Below are 15,267 nucleotides of genomic sequence, written 5' to 3' on the forward strand. Positions count from 1 at the left end.
TGTAAAACTAATTAATTCAGTTGTACTTTATATTTCGCCAACTTTCTACTTTGTCACTATGTGTATTTTTTTAAGATTTTTTTTTTTTAGATGAGAGGATGGAATATATTTTATTTAACAATTTGCTCACTTCGTTTATAATTTTAAGCATCTAGACATATGGCGTGTGGGCTCTCATTTGGATCTCACCATGGATCTACAGTTTCTAAGAACAGGCCTTCAAGGAAGGGAATGGATCCTTCCCTTACTCTCTGGGCTGCTTACTTTCACCAACGCTCACAAACTTGGCAGCTTGCAGTAACGTATGAATTAAGAATTCTTTAAAAAAAAAAAAACAATGTGTCAGAAATAAAATGGCGTAGGTCAATAATGCTCACTGGAGTTCTCTCATGCATTTCAAGCAGACACCTGCTGTCTGAACCCTTTCTCAAGGTTCAGCTGGTCCAGGCAGTGGACACTAGCTATCAGCTACTGCTGAACAGAGGCCTCCCCTGTGCCCCTTCAGCAGAGCACTGCTGGTTAACTCAACTTGCAAAAGGAGAGAGAGGGCTCAAGAGAAACTGGCCAATGTATCCAGCCTTTTATCATCATGCCTTGGATATAACTTGATATCAGTTTCAATACATTCCGACTTAAAGCTGGCCAGCTGTCTTAGTTAGGGTGTTACTGCTGTGAACAGACTCCATGACCAAAGCAACTCTTATAAGGACAACATTTAGTTGAGGCTGGCTTACAGGTTCAGAGGTTCAGTCCATTATCATCAAGGTGGGAGCATGGCAGCATCCAGGCAGGCATGGTGCAGGAAGAGCTGAGAGTGCTACATCTTTATCTGAAGACTACTAGCAGAATACTGCCTTCCAGGCAGCTAGGATGAGGGTCTTAAAGCCCACACCTACAGCAGCACACCTACTCCAACAAGGCCCCAACTTCTAATAGTGCCACTACCTGGGCCAAGCATATTCAAACCATGACACCAACCCAGGCCATCATAATTCTCACCTGCACACTCCTGCAGCAACCTCACCAAGGCTTCTCCAGAGTAACACACGCTTTCTGGTCAGCAGTCCATCAGAAATGTCAGGAGGCAAATTATTCAAGTGTTCTCATACAATTCTTGTTGCTCTAACACTGGGTCTGATTAACGTAGATCCAAGGGATGTGTCTAATCCCAGGAAGATGGAAGCCAAGCAAAACTGATGTGAATCTGCTCTAAATAACCAACCTGAGGCTGTGCCAATAAGACAAGAAGGAAGGGCCTACTTGGATGTTACAATCATACACACAGAGAAATCGGTGAGAGTTGGGGAGAGTCCAGATTCTTCACATGAATCAAGACATAATACTTGTCTTTCTGAGCCTGGCTTATCTCACTTAACACGTTGGTCTCGAGTTTCAGGCATTTTTCTGCAAATGTGCTTCTTTATAGACAAAGCTCCACTGTGTGCATACACATTTCCATTGTCCCTCATCTGTGGATGGGCTTCTAAGTCGATTCTATATCTTGGCTACTGTGTAGTAATATGCATCAAATATGAGTGTTAACACGTCACTATTGTTTGCTGACTCCAATTCCTTTGGCTGAATGTCCAAGGATGTTAGAGCTGAATTATATAGTGGTTCTACTTTTAAATTTTGAGACACCTCATGCTGATTTTATAGTGGTTGGACCAGTTTATGCTCTACCTGTATAGCATTAAAAGAACCTTCTTTACACCCTCACTAACATTTCTTGCTGCTTTGTTTTGGTTTTTCCTTTGTAATGGCCATCCTAAATGGTATGAAATAGAATCCCAATATAACTGTAATGTTCACTTTACTGATGACTGAAAATAACTAAGGTTTTTATATGTATTGATCATCCATAAATCTTCTTTGGAGAGCTGTCTGTCAGTTCACTTACCTGTTTGTTGATCTGATGATTTATGCTGGAGTTGCTTATCTTTCTGAGTTCTTTATAGAAGCTAGATGTCAATCCTCCCACCAGATGTACAATTGATGAAGATTTTTCTCTCATGTCAATTTTGCATCTTACATTGCTGAAAGTTTCTATCATATTGAGATGTTTCTGATTGAGTGGAGTCATATCATCTGCAAATAGGGATAAATTGGCATTTTTGTTTCCTGCTTTTATCCTTTCTTTCTCTGCCTTATTACTCTAGCTAAGATGTCAAGCACAATATTGAGTAGTGACTGAGACTGTGGAAACTATTCTATTATTCCTTACCTTAGAGAAAATGCTTTCAGTCCCATTGCTATAATGTTGACTATCAGGTTTAGTCTTTATTATGTTGACATACGTTCCTCCTAGTGCCAGCTTCTTTGGGGCTTTTATAATAACAGGATGTTGAATTTTGCCCATTTTTTCTGTATCTATTGAGATGATCATGTGATTTCTGTTCCTGATTCTATTTCAGTGCTGAATTTCATTTGGTGGCTTGCATATATTGAACCATCTTTGCATCTTTGGAATGAATGCAACTTGGTCGTGATATATGATCTTAATGTGTTGCTGAATTCATTTTGCAATATTGTGTTAAGAACTCAATGTTCTATAATCATCATGGAAGCTGGGCTATAATTGTTGCATTTATTAGTTTGTTCTATCCTTATCTGGTCTTAGTACCGTGGTGATAATAGTAGCATTGAATGCCATTCTTTTCTTCTCTGTGTAATGGATTCTTCTGAGAAGCGTTGATGTCACCTCTTCTTTAAAAGTCTAAGAACATCCAGCAGTGACTCTGCCTGACTCTGTAATTCTTTGTCAGGAGATTATTACTACCTCAGTCTCATTCCTTATATATTTACATTGTTTGCATTTCCTTTTGTTTTCTAGTCATGCATCTCTAAGCATTTATCCATTACATTTCTTCTGTTTTCTACCTTCTTGAAACACAGGTTTTTGAAGTATTCCTTAATGGCCTTTTGGCTTTGCTGATGTTTAGTTTTCCAAAGAGCTAAGTTTTTGTTTCATTGATACTTCGTATTCTTTCAGTCTTGGTTTCATTAATTTTGTTCCCAGTCTTTATTATTTCTTACCATCTGCTGCTTTTAGATTTGACGTATTCTTCTTTTTCAAAATCTGTTTTGGTTTTTTATGTTTTTTATGAATATATTAATTAGATATAAACTTTCTTCTCAGCACTGCCTCTGCCATATTCCAAAGGTTCCAATAAACTACACTTTCACTTTCATTTGACTCTGGCAACTTTTTAATTATCTCTTTGATTTCTTCAGTCATAAAGAGTATATATACAGTTCCCTGCCCTATAGGCATTACAGGTGCAGCTGCTGTTTTATATGTGTGACAGTAGGTGGCAGAGAGGAGAGATGCTATGTCTAAGCTCAGTGTTCTGACCTGTGAATGGCTGAGTGATTAGTAGCCTAACATTCCCTTAAAAAAGGGAGCCTGAGATGACCACCAGTCTGGTGCCAGGGGGTCCAGATAGGCCTGGCAGGCGGGGGTCTATTACCATCAAGGCCAGGCAGACATCACTGGTCTGGGCTGCTGCCCAGAAAAATATTGGTGTCTGAGGACTGGGCAGACTCACCCCTCATCTGGGCATGGGAGTAGGTGGGGAGCTGGTCCTGGAGGCTTGAGAGCAGGAGAGTTTACCCTGCCCCAGCCAGCTGCAGTACTCGAAAGAGCTGGCCCTGCACACTGGAGGAGTTGTGTGCGAGCCAGCCCTGAGGGTATGGGAATAGAAGAACTGTCCCTGCCACTCATCTCCTGTGCAGTGGCATGGATGGGGGAAAGATAGTCACCTCCTCCCTCGCTCTTCGCCACCTGCAGCATGTGGGAGACCTGGTCTTGAGGCCATGAGAACAGGAGAGGTGACCCTGTCCCTCACCAGCCACAGTGCTCTGGAAAACAGCCCCTGCAGCTTGCCTGAGCAGCACAGTAGAGCTGACCCTGGAGGTGGGGTTGTGGGTGAGCTGCCCCTGAAGGCCTGAGAGCACAAGAGTTAGCTTAGCCCTTTGCCTGCTGCAGCACTTGGTAGAGTGGGCTCTGTACCTCACCTGGACAACACAGTAGTGCTGCCCCTGATGGTGTGGACATGGATGAGCCAGACCCAAGACATGAAAGTGGAGCCAGCTGTGCCCCTTGCTGGCTGTGACATTGGATGGGCCAGCCGCCGGGGAAGGGCAGAAGAGCTTTCCCTGGTGGTGTAGGTACAGTAGAGCTGGCAGACTGACCAGCTCAGATACCTCTCAGGCCCAGGGGATTTGAATTGGCCCACAGCCATCAACCCCATCAACAAACTGTTGGAGTACATGAAGGGGTCAGATCTTTTGTCAGATCCAAAACTACAGGTTCTCCATGACACAGGGCAATAACAGGATATCTGAGAGGAGTCCCAGTGAGGTGTCAGTATGGATAGTGTAGCAGAAGCCAGAGGCCTTCAAACCAGACCAATTACTCATTGCAATGAACATCTACAAGTAAAGAGGTGTGGACAAAAGGGTGTACTGTGGGACACACTGTGACACACTATAGCTTCCATGACAAGATGTTTTTTCCCCTGCTAGCAGGGAGTTGGGAGAGTGGAGAGTGGGTATGAGAGTAGGGGGATGAGTGGGATTGGGCTTCATGATGTGAAGTTCAGAAAGAACCAATAAAATTTGAGAAAAATAAATAAGAATAGAAAAGAATATATTGTTGAATCTCTAACTATTTAGACAGTTTCTTTCACTATCAGCTTTTAGTTAGTTGTGTCCTACTATGATCTAACCAAATCCATCACTTTGATTCTTTTACACTTAAGACTTGCTTTATGGCCTATACTGTGATCTGTTTTAGAGACAGTTCCACTGGCTGCTGGAAAGAATATTGAATGAAATATTCTGTAAGTACCTCAGGAAATTTTATCTATGATGCGGACTATTTCTGAAATGTGACATGGTCTGGATGGCCTACCTGTGATGAGAACAGGAAGGTGAAGCTATTTTGTGTTATTGCTTCAGGAGCCTTTGTGCCCATTGGTGTTTATCTTATGACTCTAAGAGCCTCAGCATTGGGTGCTTTGATTCTTACAATACTTATATCTTCCTGACGAATTATTCTGTTTTTTGTTTCTTCTGATTACTTTCATTTGAAGCCAACTACTTCAGGTATCAGAAAAACTCTGCTAGTTTGTTTTGGCTTTTGTTTTCATGATATGCTAATGTCTGTCCTTTAACTCTTAAATTTTCTGTATGTCTTTGCCAGTGATGTGCATTATTTTGAATAAAAAATGGATGTCATTTTTTTTTTAAAGGAAGCAGCTTTTAATTAGAAAGTTAAGCCTATTTGCGTTTAGGGTAAGAAAGTCTCCTGTTGAGAGGTTTAAGGACGTTGTGGATTTGTTGGTTGTTCTCTGGTTGGTTGGATTATTCTCTGTTCTTTTTTCTTTCTCCCTCATTCCCCTTAGGGCTTTTGTTGGGGAACATGATCAATTTTCTGAAGTTTGCTTTTTCCTCTCTCCCACTTCCTGTGTTCTCGTGATTGAAATCATTGTTCTTTCTCTGTGAATTTTCATCTTCTGCAGACCTGGCTTGGTGGTCATGTGTTTTAAAATGTCTCCGTTTCTCTGTTGCTTTTAAAACATAGCTTTGCTGGCTGTGATGATCTCTGTTGACAGTAACTTATTTCCACACCTTGAAATATAGTGTGCCATGCTTTGGGGGCTTCTGTTGAGAGTTCTGTTATTACAAAGTGTTTGTCAGTGTGAACTGTAGTCCTGGGCATCTTAACAATAATGCATCATGAAGAAGTCTTTTCTTGTTATGAATTTGGGGAGTTCAAAGCTACTCTTATGTTTTAATGTCCATTTCTTTCCATGAATCTTGTTTTGTTTTCCCTTCTGTAATCCCACTGAATTTATTTTCTATGCCTTTAGTTTGATCTCAACTCTTTTTGATTCTCACAGGTTCTTAGATTTGGCCTCTTGAGTACATCATAGAGATTTTGGAAGGTGTTGTTGTGCCCATTTCTTTGTATTTCTTTAAGGATATTTGAATACAGTATTTCCTTGACCTTGTCTTCAATTTCTGATTTTTTTCTCTTGCTTTCTCAAAGCTGTCAGTGCTTTCCATTGTGATTTTATTTGATCCATTGTTTTTTTTCACTTCTAACATTTACTTGTTTGTTTGTTTGTTTGTTTGTTTGTTTTCAAAATCTGTTTCCTGCTTAATTCCCACTCATACTGGTGATTTTTTTTCCCCCTCCAGGTCTTGATTTAGGTTTCTCCTTATCTGGGTGGAAATGTGAGAGAAAAACAAAACAAAACTAAACAAAACAAAAAAACTCTTTCCTTCCCAAGATGCTTTTGGCAATCGTGTCTTGTTACAGCAATAGAAACTCTGAGACAGGAGTTGGTGTCTAGTCTACAAATAGCAGGGACATTGCTGTAACAGACCACGCCAGGTACTTTGGAAAAGATTGTGGTGGCATTTTAGTTTGAGGTTACAAAAACCATTCAGTGCTCAGAGCTCAGTGTGCTGTGCTGTGGGGGTCAGGGGATGAGAATGTTGAGAGCAGTCAGATGATGGAGGCCTGTCTTACAATGATTCAAAGGGAAGTATATACTCTACCAGGACTATTTGTATGATGTGCTATTGAAACCTGTGACAAGAGACCAGAACCAATAAAGTGACATCTTTGCTCTGCTGAGCCGATGGATATTTCTCAACTTTAGCTGAGAAATTAGGAGTTTTAAAGAAGAAACCAACATCATTGAGGCAAAAATCGTCTGGGAAGTGTTTTTTTAGAGTCACCACATAGAAGCTGTGGTCCAGAGTGGACCAAGACCATACCCTGTGCTAGCCAAATGTGGTATTATGTAGAGCATTCCAGGTGATTTTGGTTTCAAAGGCATGAAGAGGTCTTAGAGGGGAGCTGAGGCTTGGCACCAGGAGAGGCCAGGAGAGGCCACTAGTGAAGGTCCAGCCTCAGTTGCAGTAGACTCCTTAGTATAGGATAGACCGGGTTATGGAGCAATGTTAAGGTTGGCACCATGTGCTGGGTCAGAGTCTCTGACGAGAGACCAGGGAAAGGCTACTTAGGAGAGACCTAGAAAAGGGCAGCTCAGGTGCAGCAGGGACACTGGCAGTTTGGAGAATGCTATAGAGTGACTACCAAGGACTGCAGCAAGAGTGTGGTGGAGACTGCCAGATCCCACAAGACAGGTCCTTGAAGCCCAGAGTATCGTGAGTAAAGCCCAGATGTTCAACACTGAGTTTTTCATACTGCTGACTTTGGTTTTCTTTGATTCAATCGTGACTGTGCCCTGGTTCTCTCTTGGAGTAAGAAAGTATTTAACTTAAATTTGATTTTATTACAGCCCATGCCTAAAAGACTTTGAAGTTTTCAAGAGACTGGAGTTTTAAGAGACTTGGATGTTTTAAAGAGACTGGACTTTTAAAAGTGTTTGAATTTTTAAGGACTATGACGGTTGCATAAGTTATAATGTGGCTTATATTTTGATAGATATTATAAGATCTTAAGTTTGAACAAGAAAAGAAAGTTAATGGCTCAATAGTAATGTATTGGTGTGTCAAGTTGACTAAGGATCAATTGTCCTGATTAGATTTTGTCAATTTGATACAACCTGGAGTCATTTGGGAAGAGGGAACCACCTCAATTGAGAAAATACCCCTACCAGATTGACCTGAAGGAAGGCATTCTTGTTGGACATTTCTTTGATTAGTGATTGATATGGGATGGCCCAATCTATTCTGGGTAGTTACACCCCTGGGTAGGTGGTCCTAGGTTTTATAAGAAAGCAGGCTGATCAAGCCATGGAGATCAAGTTAGCAAGTAGCACCCTCCATAGCTTCTATATCAGTTCCTGCTTCCAGATTCTTGCCTTGGGTCCCTGCCCAGACTTCCCAGTGTGGTGGGCTGTAACCTGTCAGATGAAATAAGCCTTCTCCTCCACAAACTGCTCTTGGTCATGGTATTTATCACAGCAGTAGAAACCTAGCTAAGACAGTGTCCTTGCCAAAGATATAGAACCTCAGTGGAGTTACAGGAGACATGAGGTGCCCAAATTGGGAGCTATTTCACAAAAATAACTGATTCATGAACCTTAATAGTTTCAAAATTATAAAATGCAAAGAAAAAGCATAATTGTTCTTGACTGAGGGTGACTAAAGAGACATGACAGCTGAATTGTAACAGGTGGGCCTTACTGAAACATTTGCTGAGTCATCAATGGGCTTGGAGGATTAGCTGGCAGTAGAGAACGAATGCTAACTTCCTCAATTTCAAACTAATATTTTTGGTATAATGAGTCATTACATTGGACAGCATGCTTTTAAATGCTTTTAAATGAGAGAAAATAAGCTCTTTGAATAGTACTTCCAAATTTTCTGTAAGTTGTGACTAAACACACACACACACACACACACACACACACGCACGCTGTTGAAGGAGACTGATATTAAGTTCGGTAGTTAGTCAAAAGTAGTGTGTAACCTGGGTGGTTACACAAGTCTATCAGTCAGTTTTCCAAGCATGTGAACTACTCCATCTTCCCTTGACTAGAGTAACTCCCATTTGCAGCATATGCACAAGTGCTATCTTCCAATTCGAACTCCGGTAAGGCAAGAGTCACAGCAACAGCACTTGCCCAAATGCCCTAGACAAAGTAAGCATTCAACAGGTGTGCACTGAAGTGAGTGCTGATGGCCGAACACAGTGGGGAATAGGAGAGCAGCGGGTTTGGTGAGTAAGGCAGAACAAGACACCCTTTCCATCCCTTGCACCTCCTAATCCTTGTCCATAGACCTGTTTATGGATATCACAGCCCAGCTGAGGCGAGAGCCAGGCCTTTCACTACTAATCCCTAGTCATGTGCTGTTGGGCAAGTTAGCACAGTTTTTTTTAAAACCGTAAAATGGGAATATAAAAATAGTTCGTATATTTTATAGGGGCGTGTGACGTGTTTCGGGTTACTTATCTAGACTCGGCTATCTAAAGAGATATTACTTGTGGGATGGTTTTGAGGATTAAAGACCACCCAATAAATAAACAATAAATCACACTGGTCATGATTATATACTTTATAATAATAATTTCTATGGTCTGATTACATTTTATGAACTAGAAAAATACCCATTGTAGAAGTTATCCTGGTTCTTCCTCCCTTCCCATGCTCCCAGAAGTAAGACTTGAATTCAAAATATATTAACAAATACCTTGGCCATATATAGCTAGGCTGTTGTCTGACTAGATAACAACCTAAATTCACCATTTCTTCTAATCTATATTCTGCCTCTGTGGCTGGTTACCTGTGCTGAGGTATGTCTATCTTATTACATCTTCCTGAGCAAACTAGAGGAAACCTGAGCAAATCTCCCACGCCTAGCTCTATCCCAGACATGCCTAGCTCTATCCCAGAATTCTTTCTGCCTCCCAGATGCCCCCCCCACACACACACTTCTATTCTACCTTTTCCTATAGGCCGCAGGTTTTTTTAATTGGTAGGTGACGCAGCCATACAACACACAAGATATTCTCTCTACAATCTATTTTACAAAAACAAAAGTCTAATGTGGCACAAGTCAACTGAGTGATGTGTTCAAAGTAGCACAGGAGGTAGGAAGATCTGACTCTGACACAAGCCAAGGCTTCCACAAATCATAAATGGTCTTTGTTAAACAAAACAAAACAAAAACCACTTTGGTAAAGGCCGCCAGGTAAACCTTATTCCTTTGATGAAACACTTCTTACAACAGAGGTACTAAGCTTCAGTACCCAGCAGAGTCACATGGAAGGTTCATAGACTCCAAACGGTTGTTTCCACCCCCTAGAACTCCTGACCCACTGAGTCTACAAAGGACAGAACCAGTTTGGAAGACAAGGAAGCACAGGAAGGAGATGGAGTCCTGCAGTGAAAACTAAAGAGTCAGGAGGGACAGCTGTCATATGAGACTTAGCTTAGCGGAGCTGGCAGAGTGATGCCCAACAAGAGAAAAACACTAGCTCAGCCTGTGGCAAATCACCTTTGGAGATGAATAGCAACAATGTTCTAAAACCAGAAATGACCACAACAGGTAGGTTACTTGAGTAGCTTAATAACAATTTAAAAAATAAATCCATAATTTAAAAATTCCTCTAAAGAAACCCCTGTGGTTCCTAAACTTCCCTGGAGATTTCTAGGCTTTTTAAAGTACAACAGTTATACAGTGTTTCCATTACAGAATCCAGAGAAAACTTCCCAGACCCAAAACCAAACCAGAAAAGGGCATTAAAAAAAAAAAGAATAGAAAAACAAATGGTTGAGGTGACATATTTCTATAAACACAACACTTGGGCAACTGAGGCAGGAGGATTGCTCCAAGTTTGATTCCAGCTTCTAGGATATAGAGATTATCAGACCATCCAGGGATACATGGACTCTACCTCAGAAAACAAAATAGAACCAATAACAAAAACAAGGTAGGGGAGGAGAAGAAGGGGGAGGGGAGGAAGAATAGGAGGAAGAAGGGGAGTAAGAGGAGGAGGGGGGAGAGGAGTGAGAGGAGGAGGGGAGGAGAAATAAGACACCAAGGAAAAAGAAAAGGAGGCTGATGAAGAAAAGGAAAACTAAAGAGAAAGGATAACAGACCAACATCTGTCAACAGTATAGATGCAAACTTCTTTAAGAAAACACAATGAGACAGAAATCAGCAATATCTGAAAAATTGTGTCATGACCCATTAGAATTCAAGGTTAAAGCAATCGGTGCTCTCTAATACAATGCTAGGCAATGGAAGTGGTGATGGCCAGGAGACTTCCCAGCACGGTTGCCTGGGTCCTTCGATGATATTGGGCCACCCCTAATCTGGGGAAGGAAGAAGCCAGAATTCTGTGCCCACAGCCAATGTTCTAACAAAATCAAGTCCTGAGTTCCACACAAAGTTGATGACTCTGAACGTGCAGAGACAAACAGGAGAAAGGTTTTCTTAAAATGTAGGTACTGGACAGGTCAGTAAAGGGTCTGCATGAGCCACAGTGACCCCTCGAGTGGCAACCACAGCCCAAGAAGAGCAGGAGAGCCTCCAGCCTAGACACGGGCAGCCCAGACATGGAAGTCCGTTCTTCACATTTGTCTAGAGTGTTTGTATTGAAACCTAAAGCTCTAACTTTACAAATGAGTATTTTAATGAGAGCGTTGCTCTGGCACCTTTCCTAACCTCACCAAACGAGGAGAGTCCATTGTTAATTAGCTAATCTTGGTATAAAATGCATGAACCAACCCAACCCCTGGCTTAGGATTTGTCTCTTGTGGTGGAAGGGCTCTTGGCTGCCTTTCTTGTTACAGCGCAGTGCATGTCTCAGCTGCTTCTGCTCTCTTCCTGTCCACGTGGCCTTGGCACTCACTGTTGCAGGACCCAGTGCCAGGTATGGGTATCCTCTTGTCCTGCTGAGATGAAGCTTCTAGAACAGGTCTTTTTCGAGAAACCACACAGGCAGATGAGTGTACCTTGTGTGCATCTGGGAGGGACAGCTGGGCTAATGTAGTGGTTTACATGAGAAAATCTTCAATAGGCTCAGGAATATGGACATGTGGTCCCCAGCTCTTTGGAGCCTTGCTGGAAAAAAATGTGTCACTGGAGGCGGGCTCTAAGAGCTCATAGCTTTGCTTCCCTCCCAGCAGGAGGATGTGATCTCTCAGCTATCTGCTCCCGAGACTGTGCCTGCTGCCCATGCCCCACCATCAAGGACCCTTATCCTCTGGAACGGTAAGCCCAAATACTCTTATTTCCATAAGTTGCTTTTGGTCATGAGGTTTTATCACAGTACAGAGAAGTAGCTGGCACATCTGTTAGCAAGCTTGCATGTGCCTGTGAATCTCCTGGGAATGTTAATAAAGTTCCGGTTCCGGCTGAGGATGTCTGAGGCAGGGTGAGGTTCTAAGTTTTTAATGCACTACACTGATGATCTGGACACCTCACTTCACTACTCCTCCCCAAGGCTCCTTCATTGTCCACTACAGTAAACTTTGTGCTCTCCAATTCCTGACTGGGGACCGGCTTCTGGGAGAGTCCTTTTCTATCTCTTCTTAAATTCCAGTCTTTACAGTAGGAACTGTGGAAAACACATCTTCAGAGGGATGGGCTTTGACGATTCCCACTTTGACGCTCTGAAGAGTTTCTCAGTCTTGAGATTATGTAATTTACAGCTCTCTACTTGGAGAGTTTTCTTGTTCTGTGCATGATCTTTAACAAATGGTCTGGCTCTCCATATACTGTTTACCCCCAAAAGATATCTCTGGACACAAATGGACAAAAGTGGGGTTTCTTCAAATAATAAAAGTTTTGTGCCAGTGTATTTGAGATAGAAAAATATTCACCTATGCAGATGATGTTTTACCTTAGTGTGCCTACAACAAAGGAGATGAAACTGTATTTGAGTCATCCAAACAAGAGGTGATAAAGATAAAGAAACAAGATAGTGAGTTAGTATACTCTGTCTGGTTTTTTTGGTGAAACACCTCATATACCTCATAGGTGTATGACCTAGACAGTCATATACAGACACATGCTATCTTATTTCAAATCGTGATTTTTGGAAAGTGTTGTCTAATACCTAAGCTTAAGCATTTGTGAAATGTCTAACGTTGATAAGAACCCACACATGGAGGCCACGTAATTCACTATCGCCATTTTAGTCCAACTAACACACCTTGGCCCACAGATGGTTTGCTTCTAATACTTTAGAAAATTTCCCCAAGAGTTTACAGATCAAACTCACTGTTATTGCTGTGTGCCCACACATCAAACTGGCACACAACTACAAGCACTAATGTCACATTCATTCATAAGTCTGCATGCCTGCTGGGTAGCACGGCTCAAGGGTGGCAGAGACCACCAGTAATGTGACAGAGTATATGAATCCAGTCAGATGCTGATATATCATAAGTTGGATGTACAGTCCCCTTATGGCAAAAATCCCAATGAGTACAAGATGTCACTATGGGTGAAACCCGGTACATTTCTACCTCCCCACTTTTTATCCCAAAGCAAGTCACATGACCTTAGTCCAACATCGATGAAAACCTGCCACAGAGTTATCAGTAGATAGAGTGAATGCACGGTGAACAATTACCTAATCCACTGATTCCGAAATGGTGAGGATTGCGTTACAGAAGATATATAAAAAGGTATAAGAACATTACAGGCATTTTCCAATTGGTGCTACCATGCATGATATGGACCCAATCTGAAAAGAGAACGTCTTGCTTACAACAGCTTTAATTGGCTTTCCCATCACTTTTGGAGCCTGAGAATGTGATTCATTTGGTATGGGTGCTTGTCTAACACATGGGCGACCATGGACTCACTCTCCCAGCTCTTCAAACAGAGCATGTGCCTGTAACCTCATACTGGGGAGGTAAGGCAGGTACAAATCCAGCCCCAGCTTCGTAAGACCTTCTTTTTAAAAATCATTTTTATGCTTCTTATAAGATCGAACTTAATACTTGTCTGTTTGTTTATGCTTATATACCCTGAAACAAAGGATCCTAAAAGCTACCAACTCAGTACTTCTCTTTCTCTTCATTATTAAATCGGTATGTATTTACAGGGAAGGCAAAATACAGGATTGGGACTGGAGAGATGAATCACTGGTCAACAGCTGGCATTGCTCTTCCAGAGGTTTGGCTCTCAGCTCTGACAGCATATAGCCCACGACTGCCTACAATTTCAGCTCGAGGGTAGTCCCATGCCTCCAGCCTCAGGTACATATACCCACATACAGACAAATAGATACTTTAAAATAATAATTAAAAAAAAATCTTTAAAGACCCAGGCTCTCCTTCTTGATGTTCCCAGGCTAGACTCGGTAGCCACAGGCCTAATGCTGGAAGTGCGGCACTGTTCCCAGGAGTCAGTGAGGTTCCAGGACAGGCAGGAGGCCCTGGCTTCCTGGTCCTGATGTTGTAGCCAGTACCAGACTAAGCCAGCTCACCCCTCTGGACCTCCGTTACTCCATCCATGGATCCGGGAGCCACTGGAGGGGTTTGATGCCCCTGTTTCCCCAACAACAACTGCTTCATAAAGCCAGTGGCTGACGCTCTACAAAGTACAGCACTTTCCGGTCCTGAGTGTGTCAAATTCATATACAATGTCCTGGATTTGTCTCCCACAAGCATTGGGAGACACTAGAGAACTCAGAACATTGCCTTCTCGAGTTGGGTGTCTCTGGTGCACCTGCACACTCCAGCTCCCCAGGACGTTTGTTTTTCAGTTTGTTTGCCAGTGGAACCAGTTTCTTAACAAATGATCTTTGGAGCGGCTATAATGTCCTAAGAATCTGAAGGGAGAGTTTGAACAAAGACCGGAGCAGTAGGTGTTGCAATGCCTGGCAGGGGGAAAAAAGGTCAACTACTAAACCGACCAAGCAACAAAACTCAGAAGCCAAGCTCTCTAAAACGTTTCCACAGCAAAGCCCTCTCGGGTGCACATCCAGTCCCTTCTAAGGCTCCCTCCTCTGCCAAGGTTTGCAAAAGATGACCATCGTCCTGCCTTCTAGAAACACCTGTCTCCTCACGGTGCATTCGGAACTGGGGCAGCGCTCCTGTTTTGCTCTGGCAGAAGCTGGTTGTCCTCTCTCGCCCTCCTCTCGACAGTCCCGGGGTGACTCAGTAGGACCCTGACCTCTCACCTCCTAAGCACCTGGCGGCAGGCGCGGGCAGCGCCCTTTGGAGCGGAGGCGGGCCCCGGGGGATCGGGATGGCCTGCCGCTGGCGTCTGGCGCTCTCTCGGCCGGGACCATGGACCCGACGGTGGCTCCCGGCGAGGTGCTCATGAGCCAGGCCATCCAGCCGGCGCACGCCGACTCCCGCGGCGAGCTGAGCGCCGGGCAGCTGCTCAAGTGGATGGACACCACCGCCTGCCTGGCGGGTAGGTGCGCGGCCCACGCGAGGGCACCGTCGGGCAGGGAGGGCTGCTGCTGGTGGCCAAGGAGGTGAAAGTGCCCGGGGATCCTGAAGAACTGGAGTGTCTGGAACTGGAGATGCGCTAGGCTGGGGTGGAAGCCAGAGAGAGCGTGGGAAAAGGAAGGAAGCAAAGGGAAGGGCAGTGTTCCCAGAGCTGAGAGCAGGTGCAAACCGGAGTGACGACTAAGACAGAAGCTGACAGCGACCTAGACCAGTGGTCCTCCGATCTGGCAGGACTCCTTTCAACTCACAAAATAGTGAAGACACCCCCCCTACACACACACACACACACACACACACAAAGACTTTGTTATGTAGACTGCATATATCTGTACTTAACCATATTCAAAATTCTAAAGATCAG

The 15,267-nt window shown here is 43.2% G+C and overlaps 1 protein-coding gene and 1 non-coding gene across 2 annotated transcripts in view; both read left to right on the forward strand.

Moving 5' to 3' along the window:
• Nucleotides 1–3,258: 3,258 nt before the first annotated feature.
• Nucleotides 3,259–3,389, forward strand: LOC114614594. The gene has a single exon (XR_003710359.1). It is a non-coding gene; the product is annotated as a small nucleolar RNA SNORA17 (small nucleolar RNA).
• An 11,337-nt stretch (nt 3,390–14,726) lies between these two features.
• Acot12 (acyl-CoA thioesterase 12) overlaps nt 14,727–15,267 on the forward strand; it is a 42,355-nt gene continuing 41,814 nt past the window's right edge. Inside the window, exon 1 of the mRNA XM_028760188.1 lies at nt 14,727–14,868. Coding sequence (XP_028616021.1) covers nt 14,739–14,868 — 130 coding nt within the window. The 5' untranslated portion in view covers nt 14,727–14,738. The remainder of the gene's footprint in view (nt 14,869–15,267) is intronic.

Source organism: Grammomys surdaster, unplaced genomic scaffold (assembly GCF_004785775.1).
Source record: "Grammomys surdaster isolate TR1022 unplaced genomic scaffold, NIH_TR_1.0 126391, whole genome shotgun sequence".
Taxonomy (NCBI): domain Eukaryota; kingdom Metazoa; phylum Chordata; class Mammalia; order Rodentia; family Muridae; genus Grammomys; species Grammomys surdaster.